Consider the following 16,017-nt stretch of genomic DNA (forward strand, 5'->3'; position numbering starts at 1 on the left):
GAACAGTTATAAAACAGCTTATATAAGCAGAGAAAAGTAGATATTTTATATTACGCTTTTACAAAAATAAATCTCTGTTATGTGTCGAGAAGAAAAACAGGATGATTGTTACTTTTTATTTTCATATACATTTCAGGCGTAGCGTATAATCAGACCGTCTCATTTGATTATTTGATGAATTTATTGCAAGTACACATATCTCAACGTTCTCATTGCTGTCACTGAACTCGTTACCGGCTTCCTTTTTATAATTACTTCTACGGTGTAGGTTTTCATCATTCTGTGTCTTATTCACAATAACATTTTGGCCGTTGTCTTAAATAATTTCTGACATGAACAAGTACACTGAGTCGTGTATACAAATCAACATTATTCATCCCAACATATCAACATTATTTATCCCAACATATCAACATTATTTATCCCAACATATCAACATTATTTATCCCAACATATCAGCATTATTTATCTCAACATATCACCATTAATTATCCCAACATATTCAAGACAAATTATGATTTTCTGTAACAATGAATGAACTTGATCTATGATATGTAAGTTACTTACTAGAGAATAGCTATTACAACAGTTTTCTTAAATTATCATTTATTGTTTTTAAATGCGTTAATCAAAAAGTATAAATCGATAAATATCTATATTTAAATGACTTATATAATATAGGTGTGTAATATATGTATCAATGTTTTCAAGTTTCGTCCCGTGATTACGGAAGAAAGATAAAGATGTTTCCATTAAAAAATATTTTCTTAAAATGCATATGTTTACAATGGGCACATTTTCCATTATTATTTCAAAGATTTATAAAACAATAGAAATGTATAATTTGAAGTTCCTTGTAAAATTTCCCTTGAAACAACATAATGTTGATACAGATGCAGTTATTTAGAATATAATAAATCTATGTTCTCGTCTGAATGACTTTAGATTATTGTTGGAGAAGTGGGCAGGGCAGTGGTCAAATTTATGTTATCTATTTTGGGCACTCACATATATTGTGCAGCACAAACTGAGTTTATACTAGTACATTAATCTGCTTTAATATGTCATCTTTAGTTTTCCTCAGTAAAATTTATTTACTGGTACAATGAAATTCATTACTGGGAAAAAAAACTATTTATATTACGAATAACTTAGTAGTAAAGTTATAATCCTTAAAATAATCTTAAACTGTGTTCTTTTCTTCATGTGATAAAACTATGTACGTAGATTATTTTGTATTATTTATTCTAAATTATTCTGTTTTTACAAATTGATAAATAAACATATTATTGATCGCTTTCTGATAATCAGTCACTATACCTCACTTAATATTGATTCATGAATGATAAACAAGTATAACGATTGTATTGTTCTTTAAAATTGCTCAAATAAGACTTTGTATGACTTTGGCCATACATTCATACGCTCATAACAGGAAAAAACAAATATTTGTTGGTTTATTTGCTAACATCAATTTTTCAATCGTTGATTAGGCGAAGCGATAAAGGAATAATTAAACAGGCTTGTCATTGGTATTTCGACCCAATGATCAATGGACATGATATAAAACTCTTCTCTCAATTATTTCAATTTAATCAATGTTATCATTATTCGAACGTGCCTGCATTAGCAATATTCTTGGTAAATGCGTCAATCGATTTGGATATGTATATTTTAGATTTGGAAATTTCATTTTAAAAAATAAAAAATGATGATTTTTGATTTTACATAAGACTGGATAATATTTTATGATGTTAATTATGGAAGGAAAGTTTCAAGTTGTCATCGTTTATGTCACGGTTGTCCTGCACAGTATAGCATATTGTAACGGTATGTATTATGAAATAGAAATGAATTTATTATTATGTATGGTTTGTATCACAAAAAACTTTGAAAAAAGTAACAAAAATAATTCGACTTTCAAGTGTTCAAATAAAAAAAAAGTTAAGAAAAAAGGTCTATGCTTTTAATCGAAGGCGAAAAACGAATGATGGAAAATTGAATTTTCTTTTTTTGTATTTAAAACAGATATGCAAGAAAAAAATCTTCCTTTCTAGTATTCTGGTAAATTTATCCAAAGTGTCTATGTGAAATTCAAAAACATGTTATTAATGAATTTAAAGACGATCGGTCCGATTTGTCTGTCAGATAGTATTCATTTTGGAATCAATTGTTTGATATTTCAAGTACATTGATTTGCTGTTGAAAACCTAATGAGTCTTCATTAGGTATAATGAATGGTTTGTTTGCTGAACTGTTAAATAAAAAGAAATTGTATTCCGACGACTCTGTTATTCTAATGTCAAGTAAAATCCAAATGAAATATAATTTGTTTCATATTCTAAACTTAAAATGTGTCTGCAATTTTACCATTGCATTTTGGAAATACTTGAGTCATTCTCTTCAGGTCTTTATATAATGTTAAATCTGAATCTGTTATCCAGTGTCATCTTTGACTGTGAGTTTTGGTTAGTTCTACATTTCAATATCTCAAAAATGATTTACATTTCACTCAAGTATGGATCTTGGTGATAGGGCTCATATTGGCAGAAACCTTTTGTAAAATTGTTACTTGTTAAATGTGGAGCAGTTTTTTTTGGTCAGATATATAAAATTCAATAAGATGATTCTCTGCTTAAATGGCAGACCTTTTTGTTCCGGTGATTTCTGGATAGTTCGTATAACTAAATAAACGAGTCATACAAACCAACAACAATGATTTAAACTGTTTCTTCAAATTATTTAAAAAATTTAAAAATTAAAAAAAAAAAAAGTTTCATTTGTTTTGACATGTTATTTCTATTGCATGTAAACTATGCTGTACATTTAATTATACATGTATATTGTATCATGATAATTATTCAATTATTCCGATATTGCAATTTTACCAAAAAAAAAACAAAAAAAAACAACAAAAAAAACAAACAATAAATAAAAAGCAATATTAAGTAAAAAAAGAAAAGAAACTACTCATTAACAATTCTTGACATAAAGTGCTATCACTCATATATACAAATCTACTTAGCTAACCTAAATATTTGTTTCTTCCCTTGAAATAAGCAATAGGTTCTAATTTAAGGGCATTAAGTCGAAAACGAAGTAAGTGACAGAAGTTTATTTTCACTTCAAATGTTTCTGTGATCATATTCAAAGATGTTATAACGTTTCCAAAGATGTTGTAACGTTCTAATAAATCCTGTAATGAAATGTCTTACCTGCTAAATGTATATATGAAACCTTAACATACGCTTTAAACTTTTTAATATACAGTTAATATAAAACAACAAACACAAACAGTATTTATTGTATAGGTATGCGTAAACTTGTGACATCATAAAGAATAATTCCCGCGATTATACTAAATAACAGGAAAGGTAAGTGTAAGATAATACCTATCATCTGTTTACTTTTATCATGTTGCGTTTTCTTACCAGTATTTAGCATTAACAGAAATATATGTTATTATATTTGAAGGAACTCCATGCAACGACGTCAATCTAGCATCGGGAAATGTCCGCCAAAACGGAATTTATTCTATAGATAACGGAAATGGAGGTTATGTAAAGATATTTTGCCAGTTTTATGAAGGTTTTGGATATTCATTTGTCTCCAATAAAACAAATGAACATATAAATATGTCTATGTTAATGGATGATACAAGTCACGTGATTGTACGTCATAAACGCATTGACGGTAAACAATATACTGCTACAATAAGACAACTTGATAGTTTCTCTCATATTCCAGTTACTGTTCAGTTTAACTCCCATGATGGTTACAGTTCACCCTCAAATACCGCTCTGTCGCCCTACATCTATGTTGGTTTCATATCAATATCAAACACAAAGAGGGGCGATACTAATGGTTGGATTATAAATAACGATAGTCTTACATTTAGCAACTGTGATGGTAATCCACATAGTTATTTTACATTTCTATTTAATCACAATGATGTGGGTTATACTAGACCATCCAGTAGTTACAATTCTCTGATGTTTTCATGGTACACTCTAGCTTCACAAGTAAGCTACGACGAAACTTTGCCGGATGAATTCTTCACGTCATTCCTAGAGATACACCATGGCGGATGTGGTGGATATAGTACAGCTAGCGGTGTACCGGACGTCACTGGTGCCGCTGTGGGAGTGAAATTCTGTATGTATTGTCATGTTATATTAATAAATGTAAGATAACAATATAAGATACTTGGAATTTACCAAATAAATCAAATATGTGTTAATAGATTTAATCCTTTAATCCTTTGTAACGTGATCATTTATAACGTGATCATAAAATATAGACGATCAAAGAATCTCAATACTAGTATATCAATATATCTTTATACAGTCCATGTTAATATTTTATTTTAGAAACAACTCTATTGGTGAAATTGATATCTGACAACATCAACAAATAGATACTTTTTAGACACAAAATACAACTTTGCCATAGATTCATGCATTTACTCTTACAACATAGTCTAACACTTCTTCAGAACTGGTTAAAGAACAGAATGAGACAAATTTCTTAAGTTAACAACATTCAGTTTATCTGCCAATTCTTTTTCGAAGCACTTATATTCTTACCTTTTTATGGTTTCTTCATAAAAAGATCTATACTAATATTTCGATTTTAGAATAAAGAACATTCTTAAGTGGTGACGAAGTAACTGAAAAGAAAAAAGATACCTTTTTAATATCGCATACATTTGCATGGGGGTTAAAAGTTTATGACATTAGATTTGTTTATCCATTTTCATTTTAGTTATGAAATATTTGGGCTGTTAATGATATAAAGGTTCTGCCCGTGTTGTCAATATTACTCGTGTAGCTTTGTAATACTTCTACATTTTTTAACGTCAGTAAATTGATTTAATTGTATAGAACAAAGACGGCCTTAAATAATTTCTGACTTTGATATTTCAGTAATTACTTGTGAAATTCCTGCGGACATAAGTAATGGAAATAAATCTTACGTCAATACAAACATTGGAAGTAATGTTGTGTATACTTGTCACGTGGGCTACTTTTTAGTGGCGGGAAACTTGACTCGCACGTGCACAATAAATGGAAGATGGTCTGGTAAATCTCCTTCATGCAAAGGTAAATTGAACAAGACAATGGTTTATATCTATTGATTATCCTAGTAAACAAACAAGTTAATTTTAGCTTATGACCATTATAGTAAAGTTAATATGCATTTATATCTTACAAATATTAAAGTACATTATACAAGAAAGGTACATAATTCTGTGAAGCTATAAAGCAGACAAATTGATGCATTATTATTATTATTATTATTATTATTTATTATTATTATTGTTATTATTATTATTGCATAGAAGTATATTTTCGATTAAAATATGATTTTATTTCTTGTGGCAATATTATAATTTAAGTATTTGAACACACAATCCTGAATTACTTTTGTTATCATTTTTTTTTCTTGAATGTAAAGATATAAATAATTAAAATTACGTTATAAATTATGATATACTATATACAAAATGTAAATTTTTATTCAGAACTTGAGAATATGGCTCTTGGTAAACCAGCATATCAAATAGATACATATTGTTGTGAAGGGAACGGTGCCGAGTTGGCAGTTGATGGGGGCTTGTCTCAGTACTGGGGTGACGGTTCCTGTTCACTGACACAATCTGCAGCAGATGTATATTGGGAAGTTGACCTGGGAAATATTTACATTATTAACCACGTGACAATTCTATCTAGACTCGACCAGTGTTGTGGTAGTCTTCAAACTTTTATAAAATTTATCTTGTAAAAACAATTAACGAAATACAATATAAACAACAAAATATAAACAACAGAAACAACATCAACGTTAATATTGTTATGACGGTTTACTGACTCAAATGCTGCCGATTTAAGATGTTTTCATTTGCATATTTCCAACTGAAATAATCTAATTACAATTAATTCAATAAATTGAATGCTGTCAGTTGAAAACTAAAAATAAAGTTAAACACTGAAGTTTGAGTAAATATAAACCATTACAGGCATTTTACTAGTATATTAGCGAAAATATTCAGGAACAGACAACAGTTCACAAAAAGAGTCGCTTCTATTTGTCTTGTCTTAAATATTTATATTGTTAGAGACAGTAGTAAGGGTTACTTACATTTAATGATGAATCTATTGTGGTACTTAATTATAATTGTAGTAGGAAAATAAAAGATTAGATGTCTTGTTGCAAAAATGTCATATATAAATTTGCGTCATACATGACCTTACAAAACAAACGTTTTCATTTTTTAGATCGAAATTTAAGACTTGTACAATTGTACATGGGTACATCAAAGGCATTCTACAAGCTTGTGAGTTACTATTCTGGTGATATAAATGGCACATATACATTCTATATGGATCATACAACACATGCTCGTTGGATAAAGATAACTCGTGAATCAAGTGTACAAGAACAGTTATCTTTGTGTGAAGTTCAAGTGATGGGATACAGGCATGATCAATGTATGTCGATGATATCTCTTTAAAATTTGTCTTAGCGGTCAAGTTATGCTATTCCTAGCTCAGTGATCAAATGATCAGTATGTTTTGTATATTCAATAAAAAGTTAATTGTAGAAACTATTATTTATACTTGAACTCTTCGTTTGAATATAAAAATAAAACAATAACATATGAGCGCAGTAAGTGTTAAAAGATGTTACAGGGCTTGTTTATAAACTCATTGTATGACATATTTTTTGTTTAAGTAAAGAATGAAAGAGAAAGTTTTTCGGCGCTAAAATGAAGAAAAAGTATTAGAGAATTTCACATAAAATTAAGATTTATTATTTATATTTTTCCCAGTGATGTACAAGCAGAGAACAGATATGATTGGAACAGGAAATGTGCTTATCGTGACATCATCAATGTCCCATATGGATTGTTGTCGGAAATGTTTCCGTTATCCTGGGTGTCTTGGTGTAAACCTTCATCTAGATACGTTACTGTGTTATCTTCTCGACTCCTGGTTATCAGCTTCTAGCGAAGATTCAAACATTGTGTTCTTTACGGCAAACTATATCATTGAATGAATAACTGCCAGTCAAGTAGTTTAATATGTGTATCTACTTGCAAGTTGATTATGAGAAGTGCAGTGATTTCATTTATAGTAGATATTTGAAAATTAGTATTGCATTTAACTTACACAAGATATCTCGGATTCTTTCACGATTTTATTTTTTACATAATAGATTTAACTTTACCTAGAATTAGAATTTTTCAATGATTAAATAATATCCTTATGATAAATGAATCATATATTGTTGGCAATGAAAAAGATCACAAAATTTATTTTAGTTTCATAACTATACCAATTCGTAGTTTATCTTTCTATTTTTATGCTAAACTGCTTTCATAAATCTTTACAAACACTTACCAAACTCATGTTATATAACTTTTAAAATGTAAGAAAATAACTGTGTGTAGTATACAAACAACATGCAACCGTTTTGTTTGATACCTTTGTAAACTTAAAAACATCACCTTTATTTTTAAGTTTTCAATAATTTCCATATGTGTGACATCATAATCCCTAACACTAATGCCATTTCTGTAAAGTTTTAACACAACCTTATCGATAAGATGTTTTGTAATCTTGGATACCAACATTTTTGTGCTCATATTCTTACAGAGGATAAATATAATTCCAGTATATAAAATTGAAGGCCTATTAAACCTAAAATCCTGCTATATGTAATGTTATTATTCAAACGTTTTCTATTTTGGTTAAGGCTATAAATACGGTTGATATAAAGTGATTCATTGTTTTGTATTGGAGTTAAAATATCTTTTGTTTAAACGTTTCTCCTTTTATAGCAAAATCAGTTGTACTTTATTGTGTTCCGTCAATCATCTGTCATTGATTTTGTTTTGACATCAGCTGTCCTTTATTGTATTCCGTCATCAGCTTTCCTTTATTATATTCCGTCATCAGCTTTCCTTTTTTGTATTTCGTCATCAGCTTTCCTTTATTATATTCCGTCATCAGCTTTCCTTTTTTGTATTTCGTCATCAGCTTTCCTTTATTGTATTCCGTCATTAGCTGTCCTTTATTGTATTCCGTCATCAGCTTTCCTTTATTGTATTCCGTCATCAGCTTTCCTTAATTCTATTCCGTCATCAGCTTTCCTTTATTGTATTCCGTCATTAGCTGTCCTTTATTATATTCCGTCATCAGCTTTCCTTTATTGTATTTCGTCATCAGCATTCCTTTATTCTATTCCGTCATCAGCTTTCCTTTTTTGTATTTCGTCATCAGCTTTCCTTTATTATATTCCGTCATTAGCTTTCCTTTTTTGTATTTCGTCATCAGCTTTCCTTTATTGTATTCCGTCATTACCTGTCCTTTATTGTATTCCGTCATTAGCTTTCCTTTATTCTATTCCGTCATTAGCTTTCCTTAATTGTATTCCATAAAACTGTCCTTTATTGTATTCCGTCATTAGCTGTCCTATATTGTATTCCGTCAATCAGCTGTCCTTTATTGTATTCCGTTATCAGCTTTCCTTTATTGTATTCCGTTATTAGCTTCCTTTATTGTATTCCGTCATTAGCTGTCCTTTATTGTATTCCGCCATCAGCTGTCCTTAATTGTATTCCGTCATTAGCTGTCCTTTATTGTATTCCGTCAATAAGCTGTCCTTTATTGTATTCCGTCATCAGCTGTCCTTTATTGTATTCCGTCAATCAGCTGTCCTTTATTGTATTCCGTCATCAGCTGTCCTTTATTGTATTCCGTCAATCAGCTGTCCTTTATTGTATTCCGTCATCAGCTTTCCTTTATTATATTCCGTCATCAGCTTTTCTTTTTTTGTATTTCGTCATCAGCTTTCCTTTATTATATTCCGTCATCAGCTTTCCTTTTTTGTATTTCGTCATCAGCTTTCCTTTATTGTATTCCGTCATTAGCTGTCCTTTATTCTATTCCGTCATCAGCTTTCCTTTATTGTATTCCGTCATCAGCTTTCCTTTATTCTATTCCGTCATCAGCTTGCCTTTATTGTATTCCGTCATTAGCTGTCCTTTATTATATTCCGTCATCAGCTTTCCTTTATTGTATTCCGTCATCAGCTTTCCTTTATTCTATTCCGTCATCAGCTTTCCTTTATTGTATTCCGTCATTAGCTGTCCTTTATTATATTCCGTCATCAGCTTTCCTTTATTGTATTTCGTCATCAGCTTTCCTTTATTGTATTCCGTCATCAGCTTTCCTTTATTATATTCCGTCATCAGCTTTCCTTTTTTGTATTTCTTCATCAGCTGCTTTCCTTTATTGTATTCCGTCATTAGCTGTCCTTTATTGTATTCCGTCATCAGCTGTCCTTAATTGTATTCCGTCATTAGCTGTCCTTTATTGTATTCCGTCATTAGCTTTCCTTTATTGTATTCCGTCATTAGCTTCCTTTATTGTATTCCGTCATCAGCTTGCCTTTATTGCATTTCGTCATCAGCTTTCCTATATTGTTTTCCATCAATCAGCTGTCCTTTATTGCATTCCGTCAATCAGCTGTCCTTGAATGTATTCCACCAATCAGCTGTCCATTATTGTATTCCGCCACTTAGCCGTCCTTAATTGTGTTCCGGCAATCAGCCGTCCTTTATCGTATTCCGTCATTAGCTGTACTCTATCGAATTCCGTCAATCAACTTTTATTTAATGGAATCCGTCAATCAGTTGAACTTTATTGTATTCCGGTCCACTATAACGACACGACAATCAGAAGTCTTGTATTGTGTATTGTTTGTCACTGGGTCGCTATTGTAAACCGATTATCAATAATTCACTATTTATATATTGTTTATATCATTAATTAACGGTTTTCTTTTGTATACCATTTATCTATGGTATTCTTTTGTGTACAGTGAATCAGGGATCCACTGTTATATACCGTCAATTGGTGGTCTTTTGCTTGATGTATCCCAGATCTAGAGTTACTATAGACACTGTTGTTTTATTTATCAAATCTCATTTAGTTTTATTTCAACTGAAAATTAGGTATAATGAATTAAATAAGTAGAAAATCATAGAGAACAGTAATATTCTTCTTATCAGCTGAAGAACGTCCATTAAGAGAAGTACAAATGATTTTTCATATTTCTTGTTCAGGTAAGTATACAGAATAATCAATCATCTGATTAGATAGAGAATTGGAATCTTGTAACGACAACCAGTCATCCTCATAATTGAGATTTACTACTAATCCTTAATGGGACACAATAAAAGATTGTATTGATTTTGAATGGTAATGATCTTGTTACAGACACAACTTAACAGTATATTGATAATCAAAGCATCAGTAATATGATAGATGAAGGAGTATTGACAAGTGCAAAGCAAGCAAAAACAAAATTCTATAATGTAGCCGTAAAACAGTATGTTAAGACTTAAAAGTAAATGTTATAAAAAGGAAACATTAAAATCAAGAAGTAAAAAGACAAAATCTCAAAACAGTTCGTTTAAATAATAATAAAAAAACAAAGAGATGTAAATATAGTCCAAATAATGATATAACGTATTGACATACACATTCAGAGTAGGTTAAATTCAGAAGGCCGTTAAACAATATAGATATCCCATTATATAATCATTTATACATGTTATAAGATTCTTACAAATAAAAAAATGCATACTTTTCATGGTGTGTGGTGTACCCAAATCTAAACTCATATCGTATTAACAAGTGTTACAAATAACAGAGATTTGTCTGTTATAATAAAACTGCAAATATAATGATGTATATAAATCTTCTTCACAAAACTTTTAAGTTCGAAATTCAAGATTCAAGACTGAACACACAACAAATTTCAAAATATATTTGGCTTTATTGCTCGCTCATTCGTCATTTAATTTAATGAACATTATGGCAACCAGAATGAGATTGGACACCATGCCAATATGATAATGTGGACGAGTGATGACAACCATTTGGTCCTCCATTATGCTCACGGGCAAACCCCTCACATGTCATCGGACAGTTGTAATGAGAAGCGTATCTCTTCATGTAGTTTTGTACACATTGTGAAGCACAGTGTAGATCATCAGCACAACTTTTCCAACCTAAAAGTAAGTGATAAACTTCAAGTAAGTGTTAGTAATAGAATTACAATATACGAAACATTGTCATCACATTGTATAAACAAAACATTATTTGATATACAATACTTTATTATATTAATGAAAATAGATGTAATCTGGTTCTTTGCGAGTGTCGAATTTTCCCATCTAATCTTGGAGAAGACATCACACGTTAACCAATCTAGTTTCACGATTCAGTACCGTTGACAAAATAGTAACGAGTGTTACGCCTATATTCTATACATTATTTCTATCTATTTGTAATGGTAAAAGTTTGTTTATAACCAGAGATTACATGGGAAAAAACTTTTTGCAAAGTTCCGGAGAACCTCTGTTCTTATGATGATACAAAGTTACAAATATTTCAATTTTACTATAAAAGAAATGAAATTATAGACTTTACTTCCTCCTGGCGATCCACAATCTTGCCAATAACCCTGTTTTATCTGGAAGTAGCCACACGAGTCAGAGTTTACGTCGAAATGACAACCAATTGGCTTACATCCGGACTCTTGCTATAATTTAAAATACTATCTTTAATGTATTTCAGAATTGCTTAGAAAATACAAGTAAACAGGGAATAACTAAAAAGCAGTTGCTTTAAATATAGGTTAAACACTTAAACAAGAAGCAATTCGTTATATATGTCTTAACAACAAAGTCCAATGATTGTTTTTTAACATTGGATTCAACAACATGTACACTATTAAGAAGGGCTGTTTATTGCAAATTATTGTGTATTTACAAAACTTATGATATCTTAAAACATCTGAACAAAGTGATATCTCGGAAGCATTAATCACAACAAAATTAGAAGAGAATTGCAGAATCGGTTTGATTGAGTTTGTACATGAGGGATACTGAATAAGTGCAACATCCCTCACGCCCCCTAGCACCTAATCCATACACATTGAAATAATGTAAGACACTTACCTGACAGATACATTGTAGGCAAGCATGTGACACGATCCCTGATGCAAAGTTTCCTTGATGTGTACTGACGTGTGTGCAATGTGAAGCAGCCGATACTGAGACAAAGTTAGAGGCAATCCATACTCTCTATAAATAAATGTCACTAAATAATGACAAATGATAAATAATAAAATGTCACTGAATAATGACAAATGATAGATTATTAACATGTAACATCTGCTCCAACCAAGCTGACATATACAGTCATTTCACCAAATTTTCAACATGAAATGACCAAATGACCATTGCAGACTTGTTACAAAAATATTATATAGACTAAGGTGTTTCCCGGGGCATTCAATCCTTTGATAATGTTTAGTGAAGAGAATTTGATATATTGTGTTGTATACTAGAATGCTATTACACATGTGTAACCTAGAGGATATTGAATGAGTGTAGGTTTAATACTAAATATATTGAAGGAGTTGAATAAAATCATACTATGCGAGCCTCTGGCGAGCACAATATTGTTTTATTCAACGAGTTCAATAAATTTAGTATTGAATCTACACGAATATAATATTCTATTTATCACATCTATAAAATAAGAACGGTAAACTGTTAACAAGAGTTATTTTTCTTTGACGTGCCTATAGTGTAACGCTAACATTAGCGCGTTTTAACGCTATGTTTATAGTGCAAATGACGTGACGTCAAAGTGTTATTACACTAGTGTAATATCGTCTAGTGTAATATCGTTTTTATTAAATGGCTTTATTACACTCCTGGGCCGCGGTTTATGTGATAAAAGATATTATTGCATCTTATTCAATAAGTTAACCTTATTTCATATCAAAATGAAAATGAATATATCTAAATCATTCGTACCATGTGAATACGTGACTAATTTAACAATTTACAATCAAATATCCCGGCTTTCACAGATCACATCAATTTTAAAGTTTTTACTCATTCTGATATTATTTTTTAAATTTATTTATTTTATGTTTAAACTTGTAGTACATTTCATGTTTTCGTTTTCTTATTCAGTTGTCAATAATGATATTGGAATGAATAACATATTAAACTTACATGATGTCCATTCACATCTTGTACTTCATACCATTTGTACCCATCTTTAGTTAAAATACCGCCATTAAACTTAAAACATTGGCCGTGAGAAACTGATGTGACCACGTGACTGCTTAAACCAGCTGAAATAGTGTTTGTAATTTTTATTTTCTTTTCACTGTCTGTACACATTTTATAGAAACGATAAAAGTTATATCATGCAAAAATGCAAAATAAGCATTAAAAAATTTTCTTTTCAATTTAAAAAACTAATTAATGAAATATTGTTAACAATATTAACCTGCATCACGGACGTTGACGCTATTTGCGGTTACACAATATTTACCTGTAACACGGACGTTGACGCTATTTGCGGTATTTACCTGCATCACGGACGTTGACGCTATTGACGGTTACACAATATTCACCTGCATCACGGACGTTGACGCTATTTGCGGTTACACAATATTTACCTGCATCACGGACGTTGACGCTTTTTTCGGTTACACAATATTAACCTGCATCACGGACGTTGACGCTATTTGCGGTTACACAATATTTACCTGCAAAACGTACGTTTACGCTATTTGCGGTATTTACCTGCATTACGGACGTTAAGGCTATCTGCGGTTACACTATTAACATTATTTACCTGCAACACGGACATTCACGCTATTTGCTGTATTTACCTGCATCATGGACGTTAACGCTAACTGCGGTTACACTATTAACATTATTTACCTGCATCAGGACGTTGACGCTATTTGCGGTTACACAATATTTACCTGCAACACGGACATTGACGCTATTTGCGGTATTTAACTGCATAACGGACGTTGACGCTCTTTGCGGTTACACAATATTTACCTGCATCACGGACGTTTACGCTATTTGCAGTATTTACCTGCATCACGGACGTTAACGCTTTCTGCGGTTACACAATATTTACCTACATCACGGACGTTGACGCTATTTGCGGTAACACAATATTTACCTGCAACACGGACATTGACGCTATTTGCGGTATTTACCTGCATCACGGACGTTAACGCTATCTGCGGTTACACTATTAACATTATTTACCTGCATCACGGACGTTGACGCTATTTGCGTTTACACAATATTTACCTGCAACACGGACATTGACGCTATTTGCGGTATTTCCCTGCATCACGGACGTTGACGCTATTTGCGGTTACACAATATACCTGCATCACGGACGTTGACGCAATTTGCGGTATTTACCTGCACCACGGACGTTGACGCTATTTGTGGTTACACAATATTTACCTGCATCACGGACGTTAACGCTATCTGCGGTTACACTATTAACATTATTTACCTGCATCACGGACGTTGACGCTATTTGCGGTTACACAGAGACAGCTCCCAGTTGTTGGATTAGCGGCAGACGAAAACCCGATTGCGGCTAGTAAAACTGCAAACTTGATCAACATGTTGAAGTAATTGCCACTTCAATGTTTTTACTAATGACGATATTTGTAAATTTTTAAATGTTTAAAAGAACTAAAATAGGTGAAAGTCGTGATAAAGATAAGACACATCGTGAGACAATTTTGTTAATGAATGTATGACACATAGATACCTGATGTCAAAATATAGGTGGGAATAGACCATGTATGTCTTAAAATATCATCCTGTTGCATAAGATAGCTTCTTAATATAACTTGTATAAGATTAGTATACGAGTATTTAAACAGCAAATATTCTATATATTTCATGTGAACATGCTCGTGTATGAATCTAATAATCAAACAAAATATAACGTTCAACATAAAACGTTTGTCTGATTCAGATATAAATTACACTAATCGTAATAAGTAGATTAGAAATAAATGAGAGAAGAAAAAAGATTTTAAAAAAAATGACAACAGATTGAAGAATATATGAGTCGTGCATTGTGTGTCCGGGTGTCCGCGGGTATAGGTGTGTCCGTCGGGAATACTCTGGTATTTTGCCGACGGTGAGCCCAAAATCGTTCTAGACAGCTCGTATCTGGCCAATTCCGGCTGGCCCCTGTGGGGACCAGACTCAATTACGCAGAACCGCACATGGCGGGATGGTTAGGGGTCTGACCGGGTGTCCGCGGGTATAGGTGTGTCCGTCGGGAATACTCTGGTATTTTGCCGACGGTGAGCCTAAAATCGTTCTAGACAGCTCATATCTGGCCAATTCTGGCTGGCCCCTGTGGGGACCAGACTCAATTACGCAGAACAGCACATGGCGGGATGGTTAGGGGGTATGACCGGGTGATCGCGGGTATAGGTGTGTCCGTCGGGAATACTCTGGTATTTTGCCGACGGTGAGCCCAAAATCGTTCTAGACAGCTCGTATCTGGCCAATTCCGGATGGCCCCTGTGGGGACCAGACTCAATTACACAGAACCGCACATGGCGGGATGGTTAGGGGGTCTGACCGGGTGTCCGCCGTTATAGGTGTGTCCGTCGGGAATACTCTGGTATTTTGCCAACGTTGAGCCCAAAATCGTTCTAGACAGCTCTTATCTGGCCAATTTCGGCTGGCCCCTGTAGGGACCAGACTCAATTACGCAGAACCGCACATGGCGGGATGGTTAGGGGGTCTGACCGGGTGTCCGCGGGTATAGGTGTGTCCGTCGGAAATACTCTGGTATTTTGCCGACGGTGAGCCCAAAATCGTTCTAGACAGCTCGTATCTGGCCAATTCCGGCTGGCCCATGTGGGGACCAGACTCAATTACGCAGAACCGCACATGGCGGGTTGGTTAGGGGGCCTGACCGGGTGTCCGTGGGTATAGGTGTGTCCGTCGGGAATTTTGCCGACGTTGAGCCGAAAATCGGTCTTTACAGCTCATATTTGGCCAATTCCAGCTGGCCCCTTTGGGGAGCAGACTCAATTACGCAGAATCGCATATAGTGGGATGGTGAGGGGGTC

At 32.8% G+C, this 16,017-nt stretch overlaps 2 protein-coding genes across 2 annotated transcripts; one reads left to right on the forward strand and one right to left on the reverse strand.

Annotated features, from left to right (window-relative positions):
- The first annotated feature begins 1,570 nt into the window (after nucleotides 1–1,570).
- LOC132750067 (uncharacterized) lies at nucleotides 1,571–7,956 on the forward strand. Its single transcript, XM_060740006.1, has 6 exons — nucleotides 1,571–1,830; nucleotides 3,475–4,155; nucleotides 4,926–5,102; nucleotides 5,525–5,749; nucleotides 6,279–6,491; nucleotides 6,833–7,956. Exons 1-6 carry the CDS (start codon nucleotides 1,749–1,751, stop codon nucleotides 7,057–7,059), a joined length of 1,605 nt encoding a protein of 534 aa, XP_060595989.1. The 5' UTR covers nucleotides 1,571–1,748; the 3' UTR covers nucleotides 7,060–7,956.
- A 2,868-nt stretch (nucleotides 7,957–10,824) lies between these two features.
- On the reverse strand, nucleotides 10,825–14,588 carry LOC132750069 (lysozyme-like). Its single transcript, XM_060740007.1, has 5 exons — nucleotides 14,427–14,588; nucleotides 13,106–13,227; nucleotides 12,035–12,160; nucleotides 11,505–11,616; nucleotides 10,825–11,083 (listed from the first exon to the last, which is right to left on the reverse strand). The coding sequence occupies exons 1-5, from the start codon at nucleotides 14,539–14,541 to the stop codon at nucleotides 10,875–10,877; spliced, it is 684 nt and encodes a 227-aa protein (XP_060595990.1). The 5' UTR covers nucleotides 14,542–14,588; the 3' UTR covers nucleotides 10,825–10,874.
- Nucleotides 14,589–16,017: the final 1,429 nt, after the last annotated feature.

Source organism: Ruditapes philippinarum, unplaced genomic scaffold, assembly GCF_026571515.1.
Source record: "Ruditapes philippinarum isolate M1 unplaced genomic scaffold, ASM2657151v2 ctg263_1_1_1_1, whole genome shotgun sequence".
Lineage (NCBI taxonomy): Eukaryota > Metazoa > Mollusca > Bivalvia > Venerida > Veneridae > Ruditapes > Ruditapes philippinarum.